Here is a 17,640-nt window from a genome sequence, read left to right on the forward strand (position 1 = left end):
ACCACAGTAGATACTGAATACCACAGTAGATACTGAATACCACAGTAGATTTACTGAATACCACACTAGATGGACTGAATACCACAGTAGATGGACTGAATACCACAGTAGATTTACTGAATACCACAGTAGATTTACTGAATACCACAGTAGATAGACTGATTACCACAGTAGATGGACTGAATACCACAGTAGATGGACTGAATACCACAGTAGATGGACTGAATACCACAGTACATGTAGTCCACAGGAGGTTGGTGACACCATTTTGGGAGGACGGGGCTCGTTGTAATGGCTGGAGCGGGAAATGAGCGGAACGGTATGGAATACATCCGATGCGTGGTTTCCACGGTTTCCAGGTGTTCGATGCCGATCCCCTTTACTCCGTTGCAAACATTATTACGAGCCCGTCCTCCTCCTCTCACCAGCCACCACTGGATCTAGTCTGTACCTTGCGAGACAGAGCATCGAAGATGCCCCAGAACAGCTTCCTGGAGAGATGCAGCTCTTCGTCCGACGACGCCCCAAAGCTCCCCCAGCCGCCCGTCAGACAGTAGTACTTCCAACAACGCTCGTAGTGATTGGTCAACAGCTGAAACATCAAGATACACAGTCTACAATCGTGCTCAAAGATGCATGATTACTGAACACCTCAGAAAGATACACAATACTATAATGAGGTTGGAGGAGGAGGAGGAATGAATGAAACCTTGAGAGGCATCTTGGTGTGTTCGTTGAGGAGAGGAACATCGAACACCAAGCGTCTCAGCAGGTGTTGCATCATGGACGGCCTCAGTTGACTGGGAACACACACACACGCACACACACACACACACACACACACACACACACACACACACACACACACACACACACACACACACACACACACACGGAGGCTTATTAAAGGACCACTACCGTAGAAGTAGGAAAGTGTCCCCCTAACATCCCTTAGCCACACCTACACCTCATAATTTGAGCCAGTTTGCTACAGCAGGAAAAAAATCCTGAAGTAACAGGAAATGTGAATTATTATGTAGATTATAATGAATGGATATTCCTGTAGGGGTTGATAATCTAGTCTGACATTTCTAAATCGGAATTACAAAACTTCAGAAGCCTTATAAAACCTCAAATACACTACACATTTTTAATTTTCATCCACAGGATGATCAAATTAACATCCTACATCTGTAGCCAGAAGACAGATAGTCACATAGAGAGTGTAACCATCCTTACATGTGTAACCATCCCTTACCCACAGGTGGCCAGTCAAATATACTAGCAGAGAGTAACCCGAAAGCCCTTCCTTACCCACAGGTGGCCAGTCAAATATACTAGCAGAGAGTAACCCGAAAGCCATTCCTTACCCACAGGTGGCCAGTCAAATATACTAGCAGAGAGTAACCCGAAAGCCCTTCCTTACCCACAGGTGGCCAGTCAAATATACTAGCAGACAGTAACCCGAAAGCCATTCCTTACCCACAGGTGGCCAGTCAAATATACTAGCAGAGAGTAACCCGAAAGCCATTCCTTACCCACAGGTGGCCAGTCAAATATACTAGCAGACAGTAACCCGAAAGCCATTCCTTACCCACAGGTGGCAGGTCAAATATACTAGCAGAGAGTAACCCGAAAGCCCTTCCTTACCCACAGGTGGCCAGTCAAATATACTAGCAGACAGTAACCCGAAAGCCATTCCTTACCCACAGGTGGCCAGTCAAATATACTAGCAGAGAGTAACCCGAAAGCCCTTCCTTACCCACAGGTGGCCAGCAGACACTCCTCGATAGCGTCTCTCTGTGCCTTGGTGAGGCAGCATCCTTTAGAGAGACGGTAGACGGTGTGAAGTAGAGAGTCTATGAGCGAGGCGTAGGGCTCCGTCCCAGCGAACAGTGGGGCACACTTAGTGAGCAGGGGAAGAACCGCTGTACACAGGTACCTGTTGAGGGCCAGGGCCATGTCTGTAGAGCTCAGAGCAGCCTGGGGGCAGAAACATAGAGACAACACAGGGACGAGGTTAGGGTCAGGGCCATGTCTGTAGAGCTCAGAGCAGCCTGGGGGCAGAAACATAGAGACAACACAGGGACGAGGTTAGGGTCAGGGCCATGTCTGTAGAGCTCAGAGCAGCCTGGGGGAGAACGAGACAACACATGGACGAGGTTAGGGTCAGGGACATGTCTGTAGAGCTCAGTGTGTCTATAAGGTTAGAGGGTTAGAGACTCACTGTATCTACAGGGTTAGAGACTCACTGTGTCTATAAGGTTTGGGTTAGAGACTTACTGTGTCTACAGGGTTAGAGACTCACTGTGTCTATAAGGTTAGAGACTCACTGTGTCTATAAGGTTAGAGACTCACTGTGTCTATAAGGTTAGAGACTCACTGTGTCTATAAGGTTAGAGACTCACTGTGTCTATAGGGTTAGAGACTCACTGTGTCTATAAGGTTAGAGACTCACTGTGTCTATAAGGTTAGAGACTCACTGTGTCTATAAGGTTAGAGACTCACTGTGTCTACAGGGTTAGAGACTCACTGTGTCTACAGGGTTAGAGACTCACTGTGTCTACAAGGTTTGGGTTAGAGACTCACTGTGTCGAGTGAGGCAGCAGCCCTGAGGTCAGGCAGGAAGCCCACCTCCAGCAGATGAAGCAGGAAGTTCTGGTCCTCAATCCCATAGACCCGGTCCAGGAACAGCACCATGGCTGCCTTGTGGTCCGGACAGAACCCCGCTGACATATCAGGCTCTACCACCGACCCATCTAGACACACAACAGACAGAACCCCGCTGACATATCAGGCTCTACCACCGACCCATCTAGACACACAACAGACAGAACCCCGCTGACATATCAGGCTCTACCACCGACCCATCTAGACACACAACAGACAGACCAGAGTCAGACTCCACCACTGACCCATCTAGACACACAACAGACAGACCAGACTCCACCACTGACCCATCTAGACACACAACAGACAGACTCCACCACTGACCCATCTAGACACACAACAGACAGACTCCACCACTGACCCATCTAGACACACAACAGACAGACCAGAGTCAGACTCCAACACTGACCCATCTAGACACACAACAGACAGACCAGAGTCAGGCTCTACCACTGACCCATCTAGACACACAACAGACAGACTCCACCACTGACCCATCTAGACACACAACAGACAGACTCTACCACTGACCCATCTAGACACACAACAGACAGACTCCACCACTGACCCATCTAAACACACAACAGACAGACTCCACCACTGACCCATCTAGACACACAACAGACAGACTCCACCACTGACCCATCTAGACACACACAACAGACAGACCAGAGTCAGACTCTACCACAGACCCATCTAGACACAGACAACAGACAGACCAGAGTCAGACTCCACCACTGACCCATCTAGACACACAACAGACAGACCAGAGTCAGACTTCAACACTGACCCATCTAGACACACAACAGACAGACCAGAGTCAGGCTCTACCACTGACCCATCTAGACACACAACAGACAGACTCCACCACTGACCCATCTAGACACACAACAGACAGACTCTACCACTGACCCATCTAGACACACAACAGACAGACCAGAGTCAGGCTCTACCACTGACCCATCTAGACACACAACAGACAGACTCCACCACTGACCCATCTAGACACACAACAGACAGACTCTACCACTGACCCATCTAGACACACAACAGACAGACTCCACCACTGACCCATCTAAACACACAACAGACAGACTCCACCACTGACCCATCTAGACACACAACAGACAGACCAGAGTCAGACTCTACCACTGACCTATCTAGACACACAACAGACAGACCAGAGTCAGACTCTACCACAGACCCATCTAGACACAGACAACAGACAGACCAGAGTCAGACTCCACCACTGACCCATCTAGACACACAACAGACAGAACAGACTCCACCACTGACCCATCTAGACACACAACAGACAGACCAGAGTCAGACTCCACCACTGACCCATCTAGACACACAACAGACAGAACAGACTCCACCACTGACCCATCTAGACACACAACAAACAGACTCCACCACTGACCCATCTAGACACACAACAGACAGACTCTATCACTGACCCATCTAGACACACAACAGACAGACCAGAGTCAGACTCTACCACTGACCCATCTAGACACACAACAGACAGACTCTACCACTGACCCATCTAGACACACAACAGACAGACTCTATCACTGACCCATCTAGACACACAACAGACAGACTCTACCACTGACCCATCTAGACACACAACAGACAGACCAGAGTCAGACTCTACCACTGACCCATCTAGACACACAACAGACAGACCAGAGTCAGACTCTACCACTGACCCATCTAGACACACAACAGACAGACCAGACGCCATCACTGACCCATCTAGACACACACAACAGACAGACCAGAGTCAGACTCCAACACTGACCCATCTAGACACACAACAGACAGACCAGACGCCATCACTGACCCATCTAGACACACACAACAGACAGACCAGAGTCAGACTCCAACACTGACCCATCTAGACACACAACAGACAGACCAGAGTCAGACTCCACCACTGACCCATCTAGACACACAACAGACAGACCAGAGTCAGACTCCATCACTGACCCATCTAGACACACACAACAGACAGGCCAGACCAGAGTCAGATGGGGTGGCAGGGTAGCTTAGTGGTTAGAGTGTTGGACTAGCAACCGAAAGGTTGCAAGTTCAAATCCCTGAGCTGACAAGGTACAAATCTGTCTTTCTGCCCCTGAAGGCAGTTAACCCACTGTTCCTAGGCCGTCATTGTAAATAATAATGTGTTCTTAACTGACTTGCCTGGTTAAATAAAGGTCAAATAAATGAAAATGTCAGGTTTAACTATTGACTGGATAAAGACTTGAGAATATTTTTAGGTCAGTTTAACAGAGTAGTGGATGGTTTTAGGTCAGTTTAACAGAGTAGTGGATGGTTTTAGTTCAACAGAGTAGTGGATGGTTTTAGTTTAAAAGAGTAGTGGATGGTTTTAGGTCAGTTTAACAGAGTAGTGGATGGTTCTAGCTCAGTTTAACAGAGAAGTGGATGGTATTAGGTCAGTTTAACAGAGAAGTGGATGGTATTAGGTCAGTTTAACAGAGTAGTGGATGGTTTTAGGTCAGTTTAACAGAGTAGTGGATGGTTTTAAGTCAGTTTAACAGAGTAGTGGATGGTTTTAGGTCAGTTTAAAAGAGTAGTGGATGGTTTTAGTTTAACAGAGTAGTGGATGGTTTCAGTTTAACAGAGTAGTAGATGGTTTTAGGTCAGTTTAACAGAGTAGTGGATGGTTTTAGGTCAGTTTAACAGAGTAGTGGATGGTTTTAGGTCAGTTTAACAGAGTAGTGGATGGTTTTAAGTCAGTTTAACAGAGTAGTGGATGGTTTTAGGTCAGTTTAACAGAGTAGTGGATGGTTTTAGTTCAGTTTAACAGAGTAGTGGATGGTTTTAGTTCAACAGAGTAGTGGATGGTTTTAGTTTAAAAGAGTAGTGGATGGTTTTAGGTCAGTTTAACAGAGTAGTGGATGGTTTTAGGTCAGTTTAACAGAGTAGTGGATGGTTTTAGTTCAACAGAGTAGTGGATGGTTTTAGTTCAGCAGAGTAGTGGATGGTTTTAGTTTAACAGAGTAGTGGATGGTTTTAGGTCAGTTTAACAGAGTAGTGGATGGTTCTAGCTCAGTTTAACAGAGAAGTGGATGGTATTAGGTCAGTTTAACAGAGTAGTGGATGGTTTTAGGTCAGTTTAACAGAGTAGTGGATGGTTTTAGATCAGTTTAACAGAGTAGTGGATGGTTTTAGGTCAGTTTAACAGAGTAGTGGATGGTTCTAGGTCAGTTTAACAGAGTAGTGGATGGTTTTAGGTCAGTTTAACAGAGTAGTGGATGGTTTTAGGTCAGTTTAACAGAGTAGTGGATGGTTTTAGTTTAAAAGAGTAGTGGATGGTTTTAGGTCAGTTTAACAGAGTAGTGGATGGTTCTAGCTCAGTTTAACAGAGAAGTGGATGGTATTAGGTCAGTTTAACAGAGTAGTGGATGGTTTTAGGTCAGTTTAACAGAGTAGTGGATGGTTCTAGGTCAGTTTAACAGAGTATTAGATGGTTCTAGGTCAGTTTAATAGAGTAGTGGATAGTTTTAGGTCAGTTTAACAGAGTAGTGGATGGCTTTAGGTCAGTTCGGGTGAACCTTGGGTAATATCTACACCCCTGCAACGCCTGAGAGGTTTAGCGGGGATAGTTTCCACCCACCTTTGGCCAGAGTTGGCATGGGGAACGGGATGCTGATCACTCCTTCCAGGTCCTCTATAGGGATCAGGGAACGTAGGATGGCTCGTATCCTGATGGCCTCACCCTTCCCAGCATGAATCAGCTGGAAAACACACAACACCCCCCCTCAGGGAATGTCTGTATCCCAAATGTGATGAGCCTTAATATGTCTGGACCCCAGGAAGATTGAGGCAGCAGCTAATGGGGTCCGTAATAATGACAAAATACAACTAAAAATGACCAGAGCCCTATTCCCTATATAGAACACTACTGTTGACCAGAGCCCTATTCCCTATATAGAACACTACTGTTGACCAGAGCCCTATTCCCTATATAGAACACTACTGTTGACCAGAGCCCTATTCCCTATATAGAACACTACTGTTGACCAGAGCCCTATTCCCTATATAGAACACTACTGTTGACCAGAGCCCTATTCCCTATATAGAACACTACTGTTGACCAGAGCCCTATTCCCTATATAGAACACTACTGTTAACCAGAGCCCTATTCCCTATATAGAACACTACTGTTGACCAGAGCCCTATTCCCTATATAGAACACTACTGTTGACCAGAGCCCCATTCCCTATATAGAGCACTACTGTTGACCAGAGCCCTATTCCCTATATAGAACACTACTGTTGACCAGAGCCCTATTCCCTATATAGAACACTACTGTTGACCAGAGCCCTATTCCCTATATAGAACACTACTGTTGACCAGAGCCCTATTCCCTATATAGAACACTACTGTTGACCAGAGCCCTATTCCCTATATAGTACACTACTGTTGACCAGAGCCCTATTCCCTATATAGAACACTACTGTTGACCAGAGCCCTATTCCCTATATAGAACACTACTGTTGACCAGAGCCCTATTCCCTATATAGAACACTACTGTTGACCAGGGCCCTATTCCCTATATAGAACACTACTGTTGACCAGAGCCCTATTCCCTATATAGAACACTACTGTTGACCAGAGCCCTATTCCCTATATAGAACACTACTGTTGACCAGAGCCCTATTCCCTATATAGAACACTACTGTTGACCAGAGCCCTATTCCCTATATAGAACACTACTGTTGACCAGAGCCCTATTCCCTATATAGAACACTACTGTTGACCAGAGCCCTATTCCCTATATAGAACACTACTGTTAACCAGAGCCCTATTCCCTATATAGAACACTACTGTTGACCAGAGCCCTATTCCCTATATAGAACACTACTGTTGACCAGAGCCCTATTCCCTATATAGTACACTACTGTTGACCAGAGCCCTATATAGAACACTACTGTTGACCAGAGCCCTATTCCCTATATAGTACACTACTGTTGACCAGAGCCCTATTCCCTATATAGTACACTACTTTAGACCAGAGCCCTATTCCCTATATAGAACACTACTGTTGACCAGAGCCCTATATAGAACACTACTGTTGACCAGAGCCCTATATAGAACACTACTGTTGACCAGAGCCCTATTCCCTATATAGAACACTACTGTTGACCAGAGCCCTATTCCCTATATAGTACACTACTGTTGACCAGAGCCCTATTCCCTATATAGAACACTACTGTTGACCAGAGCCCTATTCCCTATATAGTACACTACTGTTGACCAGAGCCCTATTCCCTATATAGTACACTACTGTTGACCAGAGCCCTATTCCCTATATAGAACACTACTGTTGACCAGAGCCCTATTCCCTATATAGAACACTACTGTTGACCAGAGCCCTATTCCCTATATAGAACACTACTGTTGACCAGAGCCCTATTCCCTATATAGAACACTACTGTTAACCAGAGCCCTATTCCCTATATAGAACACTACTGTTGACCAGAGCCCTATTCCCTATATAGAACACTACTGTTGACCAGAGCCCTATTCCCTATATAGAGCACTACTGTTGACCAGAGCCCTATTCCCTATATAGTACACTACTGTTGACCAGAGCCCTATTCCCTATATAGTACACTACTGTTGACCAGGGTCCTATTCCCTATATGGAACACTACTGTTGACCAGAGCCCTATTCCCTATATAGAACACTACTGTTGACCAGAGCCCTATTCCCTATATAGTACACTACTGTTGACCAGAGCCCTATTCCCTATATAGAACACTACTGTTGACCAGAGCCCTATTCCCTATATAGTACACTACTGTTGACCAGGGTCCTATTCCCTATATGGAACACTACTGTTGACCAGAGCCCTATTCCCTATATAGAACACTACTGTTGACCAGAGCCCTATTCCCTATATAGAGCACTACTGTTGACCAGAGCCCTATATAGAACACTACTGTTGACCAGAGCCCTATTCCCTATATAGTACACTACTGTTGACCAGAGCCCTATTCCCTATATAGTACACTACTGTTGACCAGGGTCCTATTCCCTATATGGAACACTACTGTTGACCAGAGCCCTATTCCCTATATAGTACACTACTGTTGACCAGAGCCCTATTCCCTATATAGAACACTACTGTTGACCAGAGCCCTATTCCCTATATAGAACACTACTGTTGACCAGAGCCCTTACAGTGTCCCTGTCTCAAATAGCACCCTATTGGCTCTTACAGTGTCCCAGTCTCAAAGCCACCCTATTGGTTCTAAGACTGCCTGTCCGTTTGTCAGTCAATCATTCAGTCAGTCTGTCTGTCTAAGGCATTGACTCCCCCTCTATCTGTGACTCACGTGCATCTCAGGCTCAGGGGCGCAGCGCCCCAGCAGGTCTGTGTGTGTGTGTGTGCGTGTGTGTGTGAGACTCACGTGCATCTCAGGGGCGCAGTGCCCCAGCAGGTCTGTGTGTGTGTGTGTGTGTGTGTGTGTGTGTGTGTGTGTGTGTGTGTGTGTGTGTGTGTGTGTGTGTGTGTGTGTGTGTGTGTGTGTGTGTGTGTGTGTGTGTGTGTGTGTGTGTGTGTGTGTGTGTGTGTGTGTGTGAGACTCACGTGCATCTCAGGGGCGCAGCGCCCCAGCAGGTCTATGAGGGCTGCGTAGAAGGTCATTATAGCGTTTCCCATGTGAATAGTGTCGTCTTCCTCATCCTCCAATAACACCTCACTGCTGAGGACACACACACACACACACACACATACACACACAGACACAGACACAGGCACAGGCACAGGCACACACACACACACACACACAGTACAAGTCAAAAGTTTGGACACCTTCTCATTCAAGGGTTTTTCTTTATTTTTTACTATTGTCTACATTGTAGAATAATAGTGAAGACATCACAACTATGAAATAACACATATGGAATCATGTAGTAACCAAAAAAGTGTTAAACAAATCAAAATATATTTTATTTTGCCTTAATGACAGCTTTGCACACTCTTGGCGTTCTCTCAACCAGCTTCATGAGGAATGCTTTTCAAACAGTCTTGAAGGAGTTCCCTCATAGGCTGAGCACTTGTTGGCTGATTTTACTTCCCTCTGCGGTCCAACTCATCCCAAACCATCTCAATTGGGTTGATGTCGGTTGATTGTGGAGGCCAGGTCATCTGATGCAGCACTCCATCACTCTCCTTCTTGGTCAAATAGCCCTTACACAGCCTGGAGGTGTGTTGGGTCATTGTTTCTGAGTCTGATGCCTGATAAGAGTAGGGCAGACTATCTAAGGGACTTTTATAGAACACCTGGTAGCATGGCCAGACAGAACAGGAACACTGAGGAGTAATGAGGACATATTCTGGCACGGGGGAGGCAGGAGAGAGTCCAGAGGGAGGTAGAGTGGACGGCAGAGAACGAGGGGGGGGGGCAGGAGAGAGTCCAGAGGGAGGGAGAGTGGACGGCAGAGAACGGGGGGGGGGGGGGGGGGGGGTAGGGATGGATTTAGAGTTGGAGGGGGAGGAGAAAGCGAGAGAGACAGAAGGTGAGAGAGAACGGGACAGAGAGAGGTAATATAGAGGTAGGAGAAGAACCCATCCCTACAGTGTTAGGGTTAGAGCCCAGTTCAATGGAACCTACAGTGTCCTGCTATGACAGGGGTACCTACCGTGTCCTATGACAGGGGTACCTACAGTGTCCTGCTATGTCAGGGGTACCTACAGTGTCCTGCTATGACAGGGGTACCTACCGTGTCCTGCTATGACAGGGGTACCTACCGTGTCCTGCTATGACAGGGGTACCTACAGTGTCCTGCTATGACAGGGGTACCTACAGTGTCCTGCTATGACAGGGGTACCTACCGTGTCCTATGACAGGGGTACCTACAGTGTCCTGCTATGACAGGGTACCTACAGTGTCCTGCTATGACAGGGGTACGTACAGTGTCCTGCTATGACAGGGGTACCTACAGTGTCCTGCTATGACAGGGGTACCTACAGTGTCCTGCTATGACAGGGGTACCTACAGTGTCCTGCTATGACAGGGGTACCTACAGTGTCCTGCTATGTCAGGGGTACCTACAGTGTCCTGCTATGTCAGGGGTACCTACAGTGTCCTGCTATGACAGGGGTACCTACAGTGTCCTGCTACGACAGGGGTACCTACAGTGTCCTGCTATGAAAGGGGTGCCTACAGTGTCCTGCTATGACAGGGGTACCTACAGTGTCCTGCTATGACAGGGTACCTACAGTGTCCTGCTGGCCTCTGAGGTAGGGGAGGGTCCATCTCTACAGGGGTACCTACAGTGTCCTGCTGGCCTCTGAGGTAGGGGAGGGCCCGTCTCTACAGGGGTACCTACAGTGTCCTGCTGGCCTCTGAGGTAGGGGAGGGTCCGTCTCTACAGGGGTACCTACAGTGTCCTGCTGGCCTCTGAGGTAGGGGGGAGGCATCTCTACAGGGGTACCTACAGTGTCCTGCTGGCCTCTGAGGTAGGGGAGGGTCCGTCTCTACAGGGGTACCTACAGTGTCCTGCTGGCCTCTGAGGTAGGGGAGGGTCCGTCTCTACAGGGGTACCTACAGTGTCCTGCTGGCCTCTGAGGTAGGGGAGGGCCCGTCTCTACAGGGGTACCTACAGTGTCCTGCTGGCCTCTGAGGTAGGGGAGGGTCCGTCTCTACAGGGGTACCTACAGTGTCCTGCTGGCCTCTGAGGTAGGGGGGAGGCATCTCTACAGGGGTACCTACAGTGTCCTGCTGGCCTCTGAGGTAGGGGAGGGTCCGTCTCTACAGGGGTACCTACAGTGTCCTGCTGGCCTCTGAGGTAGGGGAGGGTCCGTCTCTACAGGGGTACCTACAGTGTCCTGCTGGCCTCTGAGGTAGGGGAGGGCCCGTCTCTACAGGGGTACCTACAGTGTCCTGCTGGCCTCTGAGGTAGGGGAGGGTCCGTCTCTACAGGGGTCCTCTGATATATCGATGGCTTCCATCATGGCTGCCAGGAGACCATTCCCCCCCTCTCCGCGCAGGGCGGGGCCAAAGCACTCGGGACGACGAATCAGCAGCCTCACCACCACGTTAGCGTTCTCCTCCACACTCTCACCTGATAGGACGACAGGTAAATAATGACATCATTCATAACTACAATACCTCTCACCTGAGACCACGGGTAAAGATTTCAATAGGGACTTCAATACCTCTCACCTGAGACCACGGGTAAAGATTTCAATAGGGACTTCAATACCTCTCACCTGAGACCACGGGTAAAGATTTCAATAGGGACTTCAATACCTCTCACCTGAGACCACGGGTAAAGATTTCAATAGGGACTTCAATACCTCTCACCTGAGACCACGGGTAAAGATTAGGGACTTCAATACCTCTCACCTGAGACCACGGGTAAAGATTAGGGACTTCGATACCTCTCACCTGAGACCACGGGTAAAGATTAGGGACTTCAATACCTCTCACCTGAGACCACGGGTAAAGATTAGGGACTTCAATACCTCTCACCTGAGACCACGGGTAAAGATTAGGGACTTCAATACCTCTCACCTGAGACCACGGGTAAAGATTTCAATAGGGACTTCAATACCTCAACCGTGGAGTATTTGACAGATCTCCTTCAACCAACCAATAACCAAGACCATCTACCAACCACAGTCAAATGTTATCATGAAATGAAGGTTTATCGGCAATTGCCATAGGTATGAAATGCACATGTACCGTTGCAGAACACTGCAAAGCGGAGGAAGTCGAGGTATCTCTCTCCTTCCACGGGGTTCCAGCCGATGTCAGGGTATCCTTTAGACACGAGCATGGAGCAGCTCTGGAGACCACAACCAGCCAAGTACTGCACCACCTAGGGAAGAGGAGGCAGGGGGAGAGGGTTAGAAAGGTCTGGCTCGGGACTTCATGCTGTCAGAGGGAAGAGGAGGGAGAGGGAGAGGGTTAGCAGGGAAAGGTCTGGCTCAGGACTTCATGCTGTCAGAGGGAAGAGGAGGCAGAGGGAGAGGGTTAGAAAGGTCTGGCTCAGGACTTCATGCTGTCAGAGGGAAGAGGAGGGAGAGGGTTAGCAGGGAAAGGTCTGGCTCAGGACTTAATGCTGTCAGAGGGAAGAGGAGGCAGAGGGAGTCACGGTGAGGCCAAGTTATGTCGCCAAACAGTCCACATCATTGGATAATGGATAGGATCCTGATTGTTGATCCCAATAGATCAGTAAGGAGGACAGCAGAGTGTTCTTAACTGTTAGGAATAATCTAGGATTCCAATTGAACCAGGAGGAGCCCCACGGTGGAGGACATCAGAGAAGAATAAACTAGGATTCCTATTGAACCAGGAGGAGCCCCACGGTGGAGGACATCAGAGAAGAATAAACTAGGATTCCTATTGAACCAGGAGGAGCCCCACGGTGGAGGACATCAGAGAGGAATAAACTAGGATTCCTATTGAACCAGGAGGAGCCCCACGGTGGAGGACATCAGAGAGGAATAAACTAGGATTCCTATTGAACCAGGAGGAGCCCCACGGTGGAGGACATCAGAGAAGAATAAACTAGGATTCCTATTGAACCAGGAGGAGCCCCACGGTGGAGGACATCAGAGAGGAATAAACTAGGATTCCTATTGAACCAGGAGGAGCCCCACGGTGGAGGACATCAGAGAGGAATAAACTAGGATTCCTATTGAACCAGGAGGAGCCCCACGGTGGAGGACATCAGAGAGGAATAAACTAGGATTCCTATTGAACCAGGAGGAGCCCCACGGTGGAGGACATCAGAGAGGAATAATTTTTTTTTTTTTTTATTTATTTATTTATTTCACCTTTATTTAACCAGGTAGGCTAGTTGAGAACACCTTTATTTAACCAGGTAGGCTAGTTGAGAACACCTTTATTTAACCAGGTAGGCTAGTTGAGAACACCTTTATTTAACCAGGTAGGCTAGTTGAGAACACCTTTATTTAACCAGGTAGGCTAGTTGAGAACACCTTTATTTAACCAGGTAGGCTAGTTGAGAACACCTTTATTTAACCAGGTAGGCTAGTTGAGAACACCTTTATTTAACCAGGTAGGCTAGTTGAGAACACCTTTATTTAACCAGGTAGGCTAGTTGAGAACACCTTTATTTAACCAGGTAGGCTAGTTGAGAACACCTTTATTTAACCAGGTAGGCTAGTTGAGAACAAGTTCTCATTTGCAACTGCGACCTGGCCAAGATAAAGCATAGCAGTGTGAGCATACAACAAAGAGTTACACATGGAGTAAACAATTAACAAGTCAATAACACAGTAGAAAACGAAGGGGGGGTCTATATACAATGTGTGCAAAAGGCATGAGGAGGTAGGCAAATAATTACAATTTTGCAGATTAACACTGGAGTGATAAAAGATCAGATGGTCATGTACAGGTAGAGATATTGGTGTGCAGAAGAGCAGAAAAGTAAATAAATAAAAACAGTACGGGGATGAGGTAGGTGAAAAGGGTGGGCTATTTACCAATAGACTATGTACAGCTGCAGCGATCGGTTAGCTGCTCAGATAGCTGATGTTTGAAGTTGGTGAGGGAGATAAAAGTCTCCAACTTCAGCGATTTTTGCAATTCGTTCCAGTCACAGGCAGCAGAGTACTGGAACGAAAGGCGGCCAAATGAGGTGTTGGCTTTAGGGATGATCAGTGAGATACACCTGCTGGAGCGCGTGCTACGGATGGGTGTTGCCATCGTGACCAGTGAGCTGAGATAAGGCGGAGCTTTACCTAGCATAGACTTGTAGATGACCTGGAGCCAGTGGGTCTGGCGACGAATATGTAGCGAGGGCCAGCCGACTAGAGCATACAAGTCGCAGTGGTGGGTAGTATAAGGTGCTTTAGTGACAAAACGGATGGCACTGTGATAGACTGCATCCAGTTTGCTGAGTAGAGTGTTGGAAGCCATTTTGTAGATGACATCGCCGAAGTCGAGGATCGGTAGGATAGTCAGTTTTACTAGGGTAAGCTTGGCGGCTTGAGTGAAGGAGGCTTTGTTGCGGAATAGAAAGCCGACTCTTGATTTGATTTTCGATTGGAGATGTTTGATATGAGTCTGGAAGGAGAGTTTGCAGTCTAGCCAGACACCTAGGTACTTATAGACGTCCACATATTCTAGGTCGGAACCATCCAGGGTGGTGATGCTAGTCGGGCATGCAGGTGCAGGCAGCGACCGGTTGAAAAGCATGCATTTGGTTTTACTAGCGTTTAAGAGCAGTTGGAGGCCACGGAAGGAGTGTTGTATGGCATTGAAGCTTGTTTGGAGGTTAGATAGCACAGTGTCCAAAGACGGGCCGAAAGTATATAGAATGGTGTCGTCTGCGTAGAGGTGGATCAGGGAATCGCCCGCAGCAAGAGCAACATCATTGATATACACAGAGAAAAGAGTCGGCCTGAGAATTGAACCCTGTGGCACCCCCATAGAGACTGCCAGAGGACCGGACAGCATGCCCTCCGATTTGACACACTGAACTCTGTCTGCAAAGTAATTGGTGAACCAGGCAAGGCAGTCATCCGAAAAACCGAGGCTACTGAGTCTGCCGATAAGAATATGGTGATTGACAGAGTCGAAAGCCTTGGCGAGGTCGATGAAGACGGCTGCACAGTACTGTCTTTTATCGATGGCGGTTATGATGTCGTTTAGTACCTTGAGTGTGGCTGAGGTGCACCCATGACCGGCTCGGAAACCAGATTGCACAGCGGAGAAGGTACGGTGGGATTCGAGATGGTCAGTGACCTGTTTGTTGACTTGGCTTTCGAAGACCTTAGATAGGCAGGGCAGGATGGATATAGGTCTGTAACAGTTTGGGTCCAGGGTGTCTCCCCCTTTGAAGAGGGGGATGACTGCGGCAGCTTTCCAATCCTTGGGGATCTCAGACGAGATGAAAGAGAGGTTGAACAGGCTGGTAATAGGGGTTGCGACAATGGTGGCAGATAGTTTCAGAAATAGAGGGTCCAGATTGTCAAGCCCAGCTGATTTGTACGGGTCCAGGTTTTGCAGCTCTTTCAGAACATCTGCTATCTGGATTTGGGTAAAGGAGAACCTGGAGAGGCTTGGGCGAGGAGCTGCGGGGGGGGCGGAGCTGTTGGCCGAGGTTGAAGTAGCCAGGCGGAAGGCATGGCCAGCCGTTGAGAAATGCTTATTGAAGTTTTCGATAATCATGGATTTATCAGTGGTGACCGTGTTACCTAGCCTCAGTGCAGTGGGCAGCTGGGAGGAGGTGCTCTTGTTCTCCATGGACTTCACAGTGTCCCAGAACTTTTTGGAGTTGGAGCTACAGGATGCAAATTTCTGCCTGAAGAAGCTGGCCTTAGCTTTCCTGACTGACTGCGTGTATTGGTTCCGGACTTCCCTGAACAGTTGCATATCACGGGGACTATTCGATGCTATTGCAGTCCGCCACAGGATGTTTTTGTGCTGGTCGAGGGCAGTCAGGTCTGGGGTGAACCAAGGGCTGTATCTGTTCTTAGTTCTGCATTTTTTGAACGGAGCATGCTTATCTAAAATGGTGAGGAAGTTACTTTTAAAGAATGACCAGGCATCCTCAACTGACGGGATGAGGTCAATGTCCTTCCAGGATACCCGGGCCAGGTCGATTAGAAAGGCCTGCTCACAGAAGTGTTTTAGGGAGAGTTTGACAGTGATGAGGGGTGGTCGTTTGACTGCGGCTCCGTAGCGGATACAGGCAATGAGGCAGTGATCGCTGAGATCCTGGTTGAAGACAGCGGAGGTGTATTTGGAGGGCCAGTTGGTCAGGATGACGTCTATGAGGGTGCCCATAAACTAGGATTCCTATTGAACCAGGAGGAGCCCCACGGTGGAGGACATCAGAGAGGAATAAACTAGGATTCCTATTGAACCAGGAGGAGCCCCACGGTGGAGGACATCAGAGAGGAATAAACTAGGATTCCTATTGAACCAGGAGGAGCCCCACGGTGGAGGTCATCAGAGAGGAATAAACTAGGATTCCTATTGAACCAGGAGGAGCCCCACGGTGGAGGACATCAGAGAGGAATAAACTAGGATTCCTATTGAACCAGGAGGAGCCCCACGGTGGAGGACATCAGAGAGGAATAAACTAGGATTCCTATTGAACCAGGAGGAGCCCCACGGTGGAGGACATCAGAGAGGAATAAACTAGGATTCCTATTGAACCAGGAGGAGCCCCACGGTGGAGGACATCAGAGAGGAATAAACTAGGATTCCTATTGAACCAGGAGGAGCCCCACGGTGGAGGACATCAGAGAGGAATAAACTAGGATTCCTATTGAACCAGGATGCCCCAGGATTACCTGACATGATGACTCCTTGCTGTCCCCAGTCCACCTGGCCGTGCTGCTGCTCCAGTTTCAACTGTTCTGCCTTCTTATTATTCGAACATGCTGATCATTTATGAACATTTGAACATCTTGGCCATGTTCTGTTATAATCTCCACCCGGCACAGCCAGAAGAGGACTGGCCACCCCACATATGTACCTCTATACTGTATCTCTATACTGTATCTCTATACTGTACCTCTATACTGTATCTCTATACTGTATCTCTATACTGTATCTCTATACTGTATCTCTATACTGTATCTCTATACTGTATCTATATACTGTATCTCTATACTGTACCTCTATACTGTATCTCTATTCCCTCAGGGCCAGAGCCAGTTCGTATTGTATCTCTATACTGTACCTATACGTTGGGTACAGGGTGGGCTGAACAAGTTAGTTTGCTGGTAGAGTTGGGCCTTACTTTCTCCAGGTCTGGTTCCCTCAGGGCCAGAGCCAGTTCGTTGTTGTCCATCACAGAGGCAGCGGCCACATCTAGTGGAGTAGAGCCTCGCATGGAGGGAGACGCTGGGGACACAGAGAGAAGGAGGGCAACACACACAGAGGGAGGGGGGCAAAACACACAGAGAGAGAAGGAGGGCAACACACACAGAGGGAGGG

General features: G+C 48.1%; 1 protein-coding gene across 1 annotated transcript in view; it reads right to left on the reverse strand.

Annotated features, from left to right (window-relative positions):
* LOC109887079 (ryanodine receptor 2) overlaps positions 1-17,640 on the reverse strand; it is a 307,522-nt gene that overhangs the window by 163,281 nt on the left and 126,601 nt on the right. The window contains 9 exon segments of the mRNA XM_031820923.1: positions 452-592; positions 710-800; positions 1,763-1,983; positions 2,590-2,759; positions 6,317-6,437; positions 9,300-9,414; positions 11,593-11,779; positions 12,403-12,538; positions 17,444-17,547. Coding sequence (XP_031676783.1) covers positions 452-592; positions 710-800; positions 1,763-1,983; positions 2,590-2,759; positions 6,317-6,437; positions 9,300-9,414; positions 11,593-11,779; positions 12,403-12,538; positions 17,444-17,547 — 1,286 coding nt within the window.

The sequence above is a fragment of the Oncorhynchus kisutch genome, unplaced genomic scaffold (assembly GCF_002021735.2).
Source record: "Oncorhynchus kisutch isolate 150728-3 unplaced genomic scaffold, Okis_V2 scaffold3741, whole genome shotgun sequence".
Taxonomy (NCBI): Eukaryota; Metazoa; Chordata; class Actinopteri; order Salmoniformes; family Salmonidae; genus Oncorhynchus; species Oncorhynchus kisutch.